This window comes from Anser brachyrhynchus (genome assembly GCF_964034855.1).
Source record: "Anser brachyrhynchus genome assembly, chromosome: 7".
In the NCBI taxonomy this organism is placed as follows: domain Eukaryota; kingdom Metazoa; phylum Chordata; class Aves; order Anseriformes; family Anatidae; genus Anser; species Anser brachyrhynchus.
The window spans coordinates 20580335-20596327 of record NC_137701.1 but is presented as its reverse complement, the minus strand read 5'-3'; the positions used below and the strand labels follow the sequence as shown (position 1 = coordinate 20596327).

Sequence of the window (15993 nt, the reverse complement as noted above, 5' to 3'; positions counted from 1 at the left end):
GCTGAAAACACACCTCTTTTGTAATATGTTTAGATTATTTGCTCAACACTGGAGTGGCACTAACATCAGCTGCATTAAAGGCATACCGTGGAACTATTAAACAGTTCTTTTAAAAGACAGAATGTGATCAGAAGAACTTTGATATCATTTGCCATTAAGAAGTATTTATTTCAAATGAATGTGTTTATTTCGAGTGAATCTCTATGCTAAAAGACTACTCCATTCATCCTTTCAATTCTGTAGCTATTCTAGTAGTGGGCAAATCACTATATGGTTTTATATTTTCAGTGAGGAAAGGAAGGGAGATATTCAGAACAAGTATGTTTCAGAACGGGAACACACAGTAGGATCTTTGACTAGATCATCCGCTCCACAGATAGTTTGAGATTGCATATTTAAAGAACAGACTATGACTAGTGAGTGACTTAACTGTATTTTAGCCCTTACTTACAGGTCGAACACAGACAACAAAGAACTGCTATTTAAATCATAGTTTCCAAGGCAAGGTAGGCTAAATGAGGTGTTCAGGTAAGCAGGAACCTTAAAAACCTTGACTACTTGCAACTCTCCATTCATATCTACTCACTAATACACAAAGTGAGAGCTAGGAAAATGAGATGGAACATCAAATACATGGCACTGAACTGTTTTATTTTGCCACACTTCCTTTGAAAGTTTTGTCTGTAATAGGTTTATTCACCACTGCTAGAGATCAAGCAGCCAGGAGAGGTAAATTTAAATTCCCCACCTACTACTGATTCACTGTGGATTCTGAACAAACTACCTCGAGTCTGCACGTACTACAAAGTGATCAAACATCTGTAACACTGACTGCTTTTAAAATACTGAATTCTTCTAATACAAACTTAGGAAAGAACTCACCGAAGCAGCCAGAAAATTTAAACTGTATTTCAATTGTTTCCAACAATTATTTCACAATATCAGAGGAAGGTTAAAAAAGTTTCACTTTTTTCTTATACAAAATTATTCATACATGTTCATATAGACAAATCTTCCAATAATTTTTAATGAGACTGAAGCCACTGGAATTTTCCTTACTCTCACTCAAGCATTTAATTGTGTATGACTTAAAACACTGAGGATTATTTTCCCACCATATTGATTTTCCTTCCTAAAGAAACTTTTAACTAGTCATCAAAACATCATAGGTTGAGATTTTTCAGCACATAAAAATAATACTGGTAAATGAAATAATAAATTTACATTCAATAGTTGAGTGTATCGGTACTTGAAGAATCCCGATAGTGGCTAGCTAACTTTAAAAAATAGTATCCAAATCAGACTGTTGCTTCTCTGAAAATTCAGACTCCTTATCCATTTTTCTTCAATCAGCAATATCTGACAATCACCAACATATATTGCATTTGTTACAGTCTGTGTTTTAAGACATGCTATTGTATTTAAAGCTTAATTCCATGTTGGCTTTATGAAACATTTGGGGTGCAGGAGCAAAACTGTGTATGAGTTGTAAATAAAATAGTTGTAAACAACTGACATAGTTAAGACTCTACACTTTTCCAAAGTGGTCTTGGATTCTCAAACATCTCCAGTAAGCACTTAAATTTACTACTTCTCTACCCAAGATTAGCAATGCTTTCTCCAATATATCAAGAATAGCTTCTTTAATCCAATGTTGTTGGCTTTTCTCTTATTTCAAAGGAAATCACCACCACTACTACTAACAACTCCACGATGAGAAAAGATGCAAATAAACAATCACATTTCAGAAATGCACAATGTGATCATGATCTGCACTTTGACCACTTTGAATTATGACCAAATGTCTGATTTTCAATTTATTTTTTTCACAGCATAAGCAAAGCGATGATAACAAAGAAAACTTAAGTGGTACAGTAAAGGTTTTTTGTTGTTTTTTTTTTTTTTTTTTAATCTCTCTCAGTCAAAACCCAGTAATGCTTCTGAATTAAGATAAACTACAGGAATTTCCAACAGAGCTATTCTGCAGGGGGCAAACAGCAAATTATTTTTAAACCCTTTCATTTTAGTATGACATTTTACAGAATGCATTCATTGTCCCTGTCAATACATGTTGCTCATTTACTAATGTCTTCTCTTACTCTTTGCTCACCTTTCTGCAGTGGAATTCTTCCTACTGAGCTGATAGCTTTCTTCCTGAGCTTACAGCAAAGCATATTCTTCTCAGATAGGCATACAAGTCAGCATCCTGATGACACACTCAACTTACCATCAGCCCCAGGAACAATAAACCTACTACTCTAGTGCACTAGTACATTACCTCCAAGGCGACATGCATTCTCTCAAAATTGCTTCAAAATTTCCCCACCCAATCATTTTAAACAAATTATAGATGCCTGGAGCAGCTATCTGCAGGCAGCATACACACGACTGGCTCAACCTCCATCAACACCATTACCTAGCAGGCTCAGAAAAATGATACAAGAAAAACAAGTTTTTTTAGAAAATACTGAATTTCAGAGAAAGGGGAAGAAACTTTAAGTTATAAACACCAAAATATTTTGTTGATGAGGATGAGATGTAACAGAACACCAACACAACTGAGCAGAGCATTACACATCTAAATCCACAGAGGATACTGCTAGAGTTTGTATCTTTGAACAAACATTTTTTGCCCCCCTCATGGTGGAGATGAGCTCAGGACATAAGTGAGCTTTGAGGTGGTAGCTATCATTTATTTTTACTAAAAGCTCCCCAAAATGCAGAGTGGAAACCTCACAAATTTTCAGTGCAATCAGACTGAGTTTGCCATTGCCTCTCACAAGTGATGCAGTATCAATCATGCTTCTTAGAGACAAAAAAAAGTAAATGCAAGTTTTAAATACTACCATAAGTATACCAGAGGTTTGTTGTTTAAGAGTGTTTTAATGTGTCTACTCAGTCATCTATGGCCTCGTTTGTACATATTTCAGCCTCAACATAAATAAGGCATTTAATGTTTTCTATGCTGCTATTTTTTCCTATTTCTTCTAAAAGAAAATTTCATATATTTTCACTTTCAGCACAAAATAAAAAATCACAAGTAAAAGCAAGAAGACATTTTTAACGTCTGCAACAGAAGTACGTTAACAGTGATCCGAGCATAAATATAATAATGACTTTGAGGTGAAAGCAAAAAGACAAGAAGCAGGAAAAGTGAGAAAGCTAAACTAGAAATAATTGCCTTGTACTTCTCTTATTTTAAAAGATTTAATCAGTGATTCTGATTAAGATCAAGATTAGCGACAGGCATAATAATGAACTGTCAATACATATAACTTTAACGTGGAGTTCTCCTTTCCTGTTTCCTCCTGCTGAACTATGATCTTGAACTTAATACTATAGAGAATGTTTGAGATCTCCTTATGTTCTTATTTACTATTATAATATATAAGGATGGGCTCCCATCCTACACTGCTCACAGATGTTTAAAACTGTGGCTTAAACCAGAATTATACAACAGAAAAGAAGTAACAACAACCAAACAACATGACAACAAAAGAAAGTCATAGTCATTTTGTATATTATCTGCATGCATTAAGCAAAAGACACCTTGAAAACAAGCAACTAACATATGGCAAACAGAAAGCCAAGAAAAATAGTAGCTTTAGTTTACTGCACGCTTGGTATGAACGTGTTTTTCTCACATCCTCTGATCCACAGTTGTGTGATGATGAGATTTTTCTGTTTTCTTTTAAAGGTTATAAATAATATTTCATAAATCAGAACTCTGATCTCAGAACTCAGAATCTCCAAATCCTGGCATTTTCAATCCTATTATTCTTTTAGAAATGGTGGAGGAGTGAATACTATCAATAATCTGCATTTCCTGAAAAATAATACTCAAAAGCAAAGAATTATAACTATGTATATTCAACTCCTTTCTCTTATTCTTCTCACTCACCTTCTTCAAGTATTCTCAAAGTCTACCATGTTTAAGGGAAATCTGAACCTTTTTTCCCACATTAAAATGTGTAAAAAAATAATTATTTTGTTTAAGAGAATAGACAGGACAAGATCATGGTACACTCCATTTCTGGAACTATTTCATTATATTGATATTTATTATTTCAATTCACCAACATCACTGTAATGTTTAACATAGTTGCATTAATAGGTATTCTATCCCTTTATAACCCAGAATGTCTTGAAAGAAGAGGCCACTATACTCTGCATAGTATTTTTAGTGAGATGTTGAGCTGCAGGATGTTTTTAAAGCCTTATGTTTAGTTTCATAAATATTTTCCAATAATCTCAAAAATAATTCAAAAACTCTGAATACAGAAGAATCACAAACACAAGGGCAGTAAAATTGTTTCAAAATCCCATTGTTTTAGATCTGTATTTCTATCCACATTAGCACAGGTATTTCACCAAAAACAATCTCTGAAATGCTCCAGTTTACCAGAGAATAGCTTTCTTTGTGGTGACTCTACAAGGAAGAACAACTGGAAAAGCCTTTAAATTGTACATTCCAATTAAAATTGATACAGTCCAGACCATTGTATGTTTTGTCCAAGGGAAGAATTATAAAGAATGTTTTTACCTCCAGTTAGACAACCTATTTTTTGAGAGAAGTTTCAGTGATGGTCACAGACTTCACCTTTTAACCACAGTAAGGACTATCTGTTTTAGCATAGAAGCACACCAAGTAGCTTGAGCAGATTTATTATATGTTTGCTTTAACCTGAATTCGGGTCAATAGTCTTTTGCAGAATAGCAATAAAAAGAAATTTCCTTTGTGCAACAGCATTAACTTCATGGTCTGTCTTTAAATATTCACTCATGTTAAGTAGCTTGGTCAGTTATATCCCATGATCAAAAGAGCAGAATGGTTCTTATCTTTTCTGGCTACAGATAGCAACCCAGAACAAGAAAGACAATGCATGAAAAAAAAGAACAGCCTTTCTTTATCTGCCTTGGCTGTTATCTTTTAAATATTTTATGGTTAAATCAATATTGTAAGGGATCATCAGCAACACATTTCCCAGGAAATAGTAACCTAGGAATCTTTTATGAAGACATACAAACATTTAAGTATGAAAGATTTATTTTTTCTATTTCTTCATGATGAAAAAGGTAAATTAAATTACACCACTGCTTGCATCAATGGGTTATTAAAGTAGTCATATTATTGCTTTTTATTCAGCAAGCTGACAAGTAGTCCAGTGCAGCTGACACATGTAAAGAATATGAACATGTTGTGCAACCAATTTGCTCATACAAAGTAGGTCCAATTCAATTTTCTTGCAACAGACCTGCTATACACATATTGCAGCATACTATCTGCATATCTATAGCAGTCATTCATATGGGACTTCAGGATGTCCGAAACTCCTGGAAAAATATCCCAAAGCAATAAGAAAGTAGATGACATTAAAGCGACAAAGTCAGCATACAGAAGGCTTCCTGTTTCAACAGTTTGAATTAACGCATATTGCATAGACAAAGACACTGATTAGTGCAGCATAGCCAACAGGTACTTCTACCAAATAGTTTATAAAGAATCAAAAATTGCTTGCCCTTTTCTATTTGTCAATTCAAAAGAAAGCAATGTAATGCAATTTAAGTGATAGTTTCTCCACTGAAAAGTTGGAAGCTAAACTTTTGCAGAGTCAAGTGTCATATGGAAGGTAAAGAGAACTGCAAGAAGCTGAAGTGCTCGTGTATGGTCTGAGTCTGTCAGTAAATAAATCATAAAAAGCAGATGATGTGAAAATGCCTGGAAAAACTTGCTTTCAAGCATGGATACAGGTCTAAAGAATCAGCAAACATACTTAATTCTCTTCAGATAAGTGAAAAAACTGACTAAATCAGGATAATTTTTGAAAACGCCATACAGTCATACCCCAATGATCTGAGAATATGGCTAGCTTGGGTGCAGATGTACTTCTTAATATCAAATTCAGAGCCAGCACAGCTTTCCTCTACTTTTACGGTTTAAGCCCAGCTTGAATACACACCAACATTATCTCACATCCAGCAAGACCAGTGTTGTTTCAAGTTACTGGCCTAACAGACACAATTTGATCCTGTGTTCCACTCCCCAGCACCTCCATCCCTTGCTCCAAAAACACAGTGCAGAAAAACCTCAATAAATTACTCTCATTTCTAGCAAGACTTAGTGGCTTGAGGTAGCTTTGGAATCCATACAATCACATTCACAGGGTTGCATCTGAGCTAGAAAATCTTGACATGTTTGCTTCCATAATCAGCATGTCCATATGGTTTATCTGCTGACTGGATAAATTACCCGCTAATAAAAGAGAGCTGCCTTGTTTAATAGCAATTCTCACACTAATTGGTTAAGCTTATTTCATTACAGTATATTTCTAATAATTTACTACAACTTTCAGCTGTTAGTATGTAGAGCTTTTAGTTTACAGAAATGTATATATTGTACGTTATGTTTCACAATATAGCACCATTTACTCTTTCTACTTCAGTTGAAGAAAATTCTCTCTACTCACTGAAGAGACCTTGTCTTTCCTTTCTTCTCAATAGCTATTTGGAAGGGTTCTTTGAAGAAAATCAGCAGAGAAAGTGTCATGTTTCACCATGACCATCTTCCTCTAAAGACCTGGGAAAATCCTAGTTTTATATATTCTCCTGTCTGTACATGAAACTAAACTCTGTGTCTTTCTGTTTATGTGGTATGAAAATGAAAGAATATAGGTCTCATTTACAAGATAGCCTTTACAGGCAACAAGACTGACTTGAAAACTGATTGCAGAGTTACCAAATTCTGAAAATATTATATATCATCATTCACATTTTTCCCCACATGCATTTATTTGCATAAAGCCCAAGTAAAAGTAAGTAGCCCATTTTACAAACTACATAAAAAATGAAAAAAAAAAAAAAGCAGCAGTAACATTGGAATCTGTACCACAAAAATAGGTACCATTGATAGGTTACAGCTTACAATTACATATAGTCGTAATTGCAGTAAAATTTATTTTTCAAAAAACATGAGACCAATAGTAAGTTTTAAATTCCCTGAAGAGTTTGCTACCTAAGTTTTATCAGCTTTTTGAAAAAAATAATGGGAAAGATATTGAAAAATATTTTTGCTGTTTCTCTTGTTTGTGTTGTGCTTTCGGCCTCTAAGATAATGCTGTGCTCACAAAAATAATGATTCTCAGTCTGATTGAGGAATCTGTGTATAACCTAAATTGCTTTTTGTTGTTTTACAGAACCTGCTATTTCAAGTGTGTTTATACGGGCTACAAAATGCATACCCCCGTTTGTGAAATTATTAAACATACCATGATTAACAAGGTCACACTGATTGCGATAGTTTGTCTACATTCTAATGACTACATTTACTGACTTCACCTTTGCTTAAGTTCTAAGAGATTTTCTTTTCAGGATGTTGTGTCTAAATTGTTGAGTATTTGACCATTCAGTTAATCATGTAACTTAATACATGTCATAATTCAAGCAGTTTGTTTCATACAAAGACCCATGCATTGTTTCAATTTTTTTTCCAAAGCTGCAACAGTTTTCATAAAAAACAAAGTAGTACAAGCAGTAAGTGGTTACAAATCCAAGCATAGTTTGTATTTTCTTTATTAAGTTTATTCTTTTGTATAGAAATAACATTTATTTCTCATTCCATTTTATTAAAATTCTTAGCAATGATTTCTCTAATTTTAATAAAAGTACAATTTTTTTAAAATATAATCTAGTCCTCCCTAAACTGCAATGTTAATAACAGTTATTTTGCAATATCAGAAAGCAATATGGTTAGCCTAAAGAAATTTGCCCAATTGCTAATATATGTGTTAGAAGAAAAAAAAAAACTTAAAAGGCCATAGTTTCTTCCTAATTTTTTTTTGAAAATACATGATCTAGCTAGAAGTTACACTCATCATACTGAAGTAAGACTTGTTCCTCAAGAATAGGAGCGCTAGACTAGGAACTCAAAAGATCAGACCTCCTTCATTTCTATTTTGAACTCTTACTATATGAAATGACAGTTCTCCAAAGATATCAGGAGATCCAAATCAAGTTTTAAAAATCCCTCAACAACGAAGGAGCTCAAAGTCTGTGACAGGAAAATTTTACTTAGGATGATGCTGAACAAAATAGCATTGTATTAACTACTTTAAAGAACATGAAAAATCTTGATTCAAAAAGACAGAGCAAAATTCTTAAAATTGTATCACTTGGAAGAAAAAAAAATTACTCATGCAAACTCTTTTAGAAAGTCAGTATAGTACTACACAATATGCATTTCTAGTTGTGATGAGCTATCATTATCATTTATACTATTATTATTGCTTTCTTAAACTGTTTTTCCTTAGATATTCTTACCAAATGTTACTTCTCCATTGCCAGTCTTGTCAAATAACTGAAAAGCAACAATGAATATTGCATCTGGAGTACACAAAACAGATTCAAATGCCAAAAATTCTTGATAGGAAATCAACCTACAAAGGAAAATATAGAAGTTATAAAAATGTCGACAGATTGTTCAAAATGTCAATGGTGTTTTGTGCTTGATGCTCTATGAAGTGTTACAATTCAATTATTATAGAAAAGGACTGAATTCTTCCTATCCATCAACAACAAAATATAACTAATTCTCAGTGAGTATCTACTATTTATTAACTTGTAATTATATATTTAGGCAGACAGAACTTAAAAACAGACATTCTATCAGCATGAAATTTACAGGCCTGTCATTATATTACTAATTTTAATATTTCTCAGTATTTCTACTGAGAAAGAAAAGGAAATTTAATGTAAATATAACACTATACAATAAACATATTCTTAAAACAGTGCATAACATTCATTTTAAAAAGTCCAAAAAAGTTATACTTTAGTATGCATATAGAAAAAAAATATTACACTTCAAATATAATATGAACTGCAAAGTCATGTACAAGAAAGAAAAGACAAGAAAGAAAGAAACTATAAGAACATTTGGACAGTTGGACATGACCAAGAAAGCTAAGGATTCAAGTGTAACAATTGATCACAAGACTACGAGTTGTGCATGTAAGACATTCACCATACAGAAAAACGCAACTCAGGATGCATCAGGGGAGCTTTTCTGTGCGAGATGAGGAAGCAGCAGTATCACCAGATAGGGCTCTCACGACATCTCTGGAACGCTGCATACAAATCAAAGTCCTTGTGTTCAACACATATAAACTCAGACTTGAATGGATGCACAAGTAGCTTATTATGACAACCATAAACTTCTCTAGAGGAACTCAGCTTATTCTGACAAGCAGGAAAAAAAAAACATCTAGAAGGGCTCTATAATCTTCTATATGTAGAAATGCTCTATATAAGAAAAGCTACAAAAAGATGAGCCTCAAGCCAGAAGATGAAGGATAACTGGCACAAGAACAAAATTGCATTGTGTTATCTGTAAAGATATTCAGAGTGGGCATATACTGTGGCCTTTCCAGAATACTGCAAACAAAATCCCTAGGTTTTAACAGCAAATATGGTTTCTTAAAACTACTGCTTGATTTCAGCCTTGTAAAAACAGGGGACTTAGATTGACAACTTAGAATATTCCATCCAGTTCCAAGTGTACATAATTCATCTGAATTTATAAATGTACGCTTTAGAACATTTTATAGTACGAGTAGTAAATGTACTCTTCATAGAAGATCATTAGCTCATAGTGATTACTTCACATATATGCCACTTATTGATGAGGATATACATATAAATTCTGTTCCTCTTTGAAAAAAAATCAAACCACACTATTCATTAGTTTATCTAGTCTTTCTCTGACAAAGTATATGCAGAATCAAGATACTTTAAACAAGATCACATATTTTAACATTCTTGCATAAATGTATCGCACAGAAAAATACAGAAAACGTAGTGATTTTGAAAGGAATTAAGATATAACAAATACAGAATTATGATACTAATTTGTCACACTTTAGACATCAAATCAAAGATGAGAAAACGGTTCTCCAGATGCGAAGTCAACTTCATCCAAATTACTATTTTGATAGATAAGGATTTAGTATCAAAGAAACAGAATATCCCTTAAAAAAATTGTAAATACTATAATTTCCAAACATATCTCACATAAAGGTGTAAATCTGGCATTAATTCCTAACGAGGAAGCTTTATAACAGACAGAATCAAGTGATGATCTCTGTAGAATGCATTCGTAGAAGCCTGAACCTGAAAGAAGCCATTCTTCAGAGGTCTCCCTTTAATAGTGCCTACAGCAAAAGGAGATAGACACATTCAATTTCCTTTCCATACGTTCAACTTGCAATGCCTAAGAGCAAGGATCCTGTGACCCTCCATTATCAGGGTGGAGGTAACAGGAGGTGGATTAAATGAAACAATGGAGTTTCCCATCCAATCACTATTCAAGTATCGTTCAGTGAACCTGCTGTATTGTAGAGTCCATAACAACATCAAATCACTTACCTCTCATTCTATTGGTAACATTAAAAAAAAAACAAACTACTATTTCTTCTGTACTGTTACTCTTCAAAGTAAGTACACAAAGTAAGCCACATGGTTAAGTTCTACTCTATCTTTGTTTCTTATACAAGTTTTTGCTCTTTACACACACAACATAGCTTTTAGATATAATGTATATCGCTATTGTGACCGTCCATTATGTGAACCACCAGCTCTTTCTTCAGGAATTCACTTAAGAACACACTTGCAAATTCTAAGAACAATATACTGATAAGCAGAGTAGTCAGAAATAAGCAATTAAAATGAAGAATCTAGAATGACTACTGTGAAATTTTGCAAGTTTGGAGGGAGAAGAAAATCTTTGATTTTACAACTTGAATACCAGCTAATGTCAGATTAGACTTATGTAACCAAGAAGCTGGTTTTGGCACACATTTATGTATGAGAAAGGACATGTACCCTAAATCCTAATTTTAAAAGCAGTGCCAGCAGTCTGATGGCATAGGAATGCTTAACTGCAGCATCAATGAAATCCCACAGTATTAAATAGACACCAGAGAAAGCAGTCATTTAAGGCCAAATGCCAATTTAGACCTCTTCGTATTAATTTCTCAGAACTTGCATTTGTAACAGTGAGGAAGAAATGCTTCGAAAATGAAGTCTCTTGTTATACGAACTACCATAGGGAATTCTACTAAAGCAAACTAGTCTCGTACTGTAGTAATGGGAGAAGGCAACAGTTGGAACAGTTAAGTGACTATTAAATTACATGCAGAAGTTAAAAAAAAAAAATCTAAATCTATTTGCATAAAGACAGCCAGTTCCAAAATGTGCTTTTTGTGTTTTTTTTCTTAAAGCAACAAAGTTAAGCCTAAATGAAGTCAACAGATATTAACAAAGAAAAGTTACAAAGAACATTTTGAGTACTTATTTGAAGGGCAAGCAAGACTAACGGATTATGACAACAGATACAGGAATTAAATTTCATAACAGAACCAAAGCTTCTCAGTGACTTGCTCTGTGACCTTGGGCTGTCATTTAATTTACAAAGGCCTGTACGGAATAGGACTGGTGATACTTCCATGGACTTTATAAAGCAAATTTAAGTCCTTAGAAAGATGTAATTAATGGAAATCAGTAGAAGATTACAATAATTATTCATGCTACATATTAAACTCTCTGTAGAGATGATGTAAGAGTCTGGATTTTGGTATATTACAGCTCACTATAAAAGGAATATTACAAACGCAGAAGGAAACCAATGACGATGATACAGGTATAACACTCTTCAAATGAATTACTGATTAGAGGTAAATATAGATTAAAACATTACGGAGAATACATTTCAGAAAATGGGTATTCAGACAGATAAACATTTTGTATTGCAGACTATATGATAATAATTCTCTTTATTTCAATGTTTCCATACAAAATTAGATAAAGCACACTTACCCATATCTGATTACCTCACTTCCAACATTACTCAGATTAAAAAACAAAACAAAAATACTTATATTCACAGAGTAAACAACAAAAAAGCGATGCCTCATTGTCGTGTTCTGTTGTAGCAATAAAACAAATTATTGACTTCTTACTGTAAAAAAGGTCCTTTTATAAAAAAAAATTCTGAAGAAACGAACACCCTAAAAGATAACCAACAGCTTTCAGAGAAACAAGGCACTCAACATGTTGGTTTAGTAGTCATCAGTTAGACTTATATCAATCTGTAACAACACAAGAAAGTACAGTATGTATCGCAAGCAGTGAGACAGGTTATTTGGATTTATCAAAACATATGTATACACCAAATGTATTATCAAAACGCTGCAGATTTATTTTTTAAAACGCATCATGTAATATTATGTCAAATGGGAGATCCTGTATTTGTCATTTAGTATAAAATGTAGGCAGCATACACAATTTTATTTGTAAAGCACAGACACTGCAAGTTGCTCAGAATACTGTGCAAACTAATAAAATAGTCTAGAACAGGATATAGGAGAACAAAAATATTGAAGTGATGTCAACGGTCAGATTCTGACTCACAAAACCAAGGAAGTTAAGGGACTTCCAACTTAAAGTAAGTTACATCTATCTGTTTAAATATCCCATTTTAACAGCAACTTTCTATCTCTTCTCTACAACACACCCACTCCTCTCTGCATGCTGGACCTCTACTGTGGTCTATCTTAACCTCTTCACTTTAACACGTCTGTGTTTCCTACCTGAATTCAAGGCCAAAGCTAGAGGCCTGCATACAACAAGAAAGAAGGCTCTTCTGAAGAGTGAGTTAGAGGATACTACCTCAGTGGAATGGACATTTCATAAATGTCATGTCACAGATGTGAGTACACAGAAAATAACTTTATCTGGCAATCATACTGTATTAAGCTTATTTGCAGTTTAACTATCTTCCTCTGCATTTGTACTAATTGTCAAAATGCCTTCAAAACAAAACTTCCTTTTAAAAATGCTTTGAACTCTGCACTGTTAAACGCCATATTTTCCCTTTAGTTCCACAAATGTATAGTCTACTGTACTTGAGAAAAAACTTATTGTCCAATTAAGCTTGAAGTGTAATAAAATCAATAATGCATTTCAGAAGATGAAATTACCAAAGAAACTCATTCGTTTACCAATTAATTACAGGCTTCTAATGGAAAGCAAAATTCTCACCCATCTTTAGTTTGATCTGCCACTCCAGCCAACAGCTGTACTGTTTTAGGATTATAACGTGGATCTGTATAAAGTCCTAGGTATTTCTGCACAAAATCTTCTGGGGTCATGTAATGCTCTCCATCTTTCTCAACGCTGGCATACTAGAATAAAAACAAAAAACAAAACCACAAGAACAAAAGTGAATCCATTTAGATGTTAATTATTAGTGATCACCAAACTATCTTTACTGAATATCACTCAAAATGGTGCACAACTGTATGCAACTGCTCTGAAATTAAAATGTATGGTTCAACTAACAGTGTTACCATACCAGTTGCATACCACCAACAACCAGAACAACATCTATCCCTGCGGAATAGATGTGTACACAAAATAACCAATATCTTCTAATAAAAAGACAGTTAAGCACTTTCAGAAACTGTCAGGTAATTGCATAAATTTACAGAAATTACAACCTGCTATAGCTTTTCATTTGCAGCTACACTGCAAAAACACAGCACAAGTTCTTCCTTTGAATTTCTAGTGGGAGATACCTTCTAATTAATTGTTCCTAATCACTCTTATAATTACAGTTTGAAAAATGCATATTACTTTTTTCTTTTTGTGAGAAGTAACTTTTCAGATTCGTTTTTCCTGAAACTAATAGCTTTCACATTTGTCTTTTAAGTAAAAATTCACACACACACTTACTCTCTCACTCACATATACCCTCAAAAAGGTCAACTGAAATGTTTTGGTTTTGAGATCTTATTAACAAATTTTCAAATAAAAAAGCACGTGCAAATTTTACAATTATATAAGTAATAAATATTAACAAAACTAATTAAGTATAAAATTACCTAAGACTAATTAAGAATAAAATAAAGAATAAAATTACATCTTTCTTATTTGTACACCAAGACAACTGCCATATGACTGTACAAGTATTCTATTACTTTTCTGTGTCAGATCATTAATCACTGGCTGTTATAAACTTTTAATTTAAAGTAAATTTTTTAGCCTAACATAAATTCTGTACCTTTAACTGTCCAGTTAGGCTGGATAATACCAATCTAGGACTAAGAATGTGAGGATGCAGGAGTAGAAAGCCTCACAAGTTCATTTTACAAATCAAGCCTACTTCTGAGTTACCAGAACTAGATGCTAATCGGTCATTCCTGTCAATAACCAATACTATCACCCCTCTTTTTATGTGCCTTGATACAGAAGCACATATTAACTTACTTTCTTGCTATCTACGCTATCTTGCTATCTATGAATTACTTCCTTGCTATCCGTTGCCATCACTAAACATTAAGTAGCATATAATATTTGAAGTCATCATCATGTAGGAAAATTAATAAAGGGGAATTGTATTATGAAAGTTCCTACCCCTCAGGTCTTGTTTCAAGATGGCAGCACTGCTGCAGAAATTTTTTCTCATTTATGATATGACAGTAATCTTAGAAATAAAACCTAAATTTTCAGATTGCAAGATTACATTATGTTTGCATCCTGTAACAGAGGAAAAAAGCTCACAAAAGATTTCTAGTTCACTAACCTACTGTGATCCAGTCCACTTTGATGATTGAGTTTTTCTCTGCATTTTTGCTCAGAAAACCTGTAAGAAACTTACTAAATAGCTTTAAACCTATCTCTTCTGTTCACTCTCTCCACTTGTAGATATAAAGATTTGGATGCAAATCTTCACATATACATAGAACTGTCTTCCTTCTGAGATATGGAAATTGCAAAATTCCACAGCTGTTTCATGAGAATGTTGATGTGCAATTAAAGTAGTGACTTTTAATTCATTTGTGAAAATGCAATTCACCTTTCTAGATTCTAGTCATTCAAAGTCATCAATGTAAGTGTTCTCTGCAGAAAAAGGAAAGGCAATGCCCCCCACATCTCGAAGAGCTATCATCTATGCAACATCCATGTTTGGAAACCCAAACTTCAATTAGTAGCCTTACATGTAATTTTTCAGCTGTTCCACTATGCACTGCAGTATCTTGATTCAGTTCATAGGTTTTTGTGAAAAAGGAACAAAACAGGTCCTCACACAGCCAGGGACCCATAGGAATTAGAATGTTAACGCCACCACCTACACAACAAACCTGTTAAGATGTAACACTCCACTATGATAAAGGAGAACATTTACACGTCTAATGTATTTTTCAGCTGTTCTGAAACCCAGTTTCAACATAAAAGAGCTTGCATCAGCACCATCGTCTCCGTAAGCATCTCCCTTAGCCTCCCACATCTCTTCCACAACACCAGCTCCTCACGTCACCTGTCCCTCTACCACCCTATAGTTGTGATGACAGCTGTTTGCAAGACTGATTGTACACCAGACTATTGAACTTATCCATAATTAATGGATGATTTCCACAAAAACGGGAACACAAAGCAACAGATGGGAATCCTTCAATTCAGCACTGCTGCTGACATAAGATATGATGAAACTGTGGCTTTGCTGAATCAACTAAGAAAGGATCTCTTCTCAGCCATCTATAGATGTGACTTAAAAAATGCATTGTGAAGCTCAGTTCTGTTGCAATGCACATAATCTAAATGAAGTTTTATATATGAAGGACCATCAAACATGGAGAGTATCGAGCACATCTTTAAGAACAACAGAGTTCAACTGCTTGACAATGGATGGCCTATGAGAGAGTCAAAAATCTAAACATCTTTATTTAATTCAGACACCAACTTACCTGAGTTTATTACAAATAGTGAATTGTTTTTACAACAAAACCTGTGTAGAGGAAGTTTTGTTAAAAAAATTTTGAGACTAAAATAATTAAAGGACAGATACGTTCAGCTCCATATGAGAAGGTCATGAGCTTGGCTGCGAGCCAATAAATTAATGTCTGACAAAGTAGCTAGGCTATTCCCTGTTGGCATGTATTT

General features: G+C 33.7%; 1 protein-coding gene across 4 annotated transcripts in view; it reads right to left on the bottom strand.

Moving 5' to 3' along the window:
• The window catches only part of SLC25A12 (solute carrier family 25 member 12), a 51332-nt gene that overhangs the window by 31552 nt on the left and 3787 nt on the right, over positions 1–15993 (bottom strand). For all 4 annotated transcript variants that reach the window (XM_080600958.1, XM_080600959.1, XM_080600961.1 and 1 more), the window contains 2 exons: positions 13093–13235; positions 8317–8432 (listed from right to left, as the gene is read on the bottom strand). In XM_080600958.1, the coding sequence (XP_080457084.1) occupies positions 8317–8432; positions 13093–13235 (259 nt within the window). The remainder of the gene's footprint in view (positions 1–8316; positions 8433–13092; positions 13236–15993) is intronic.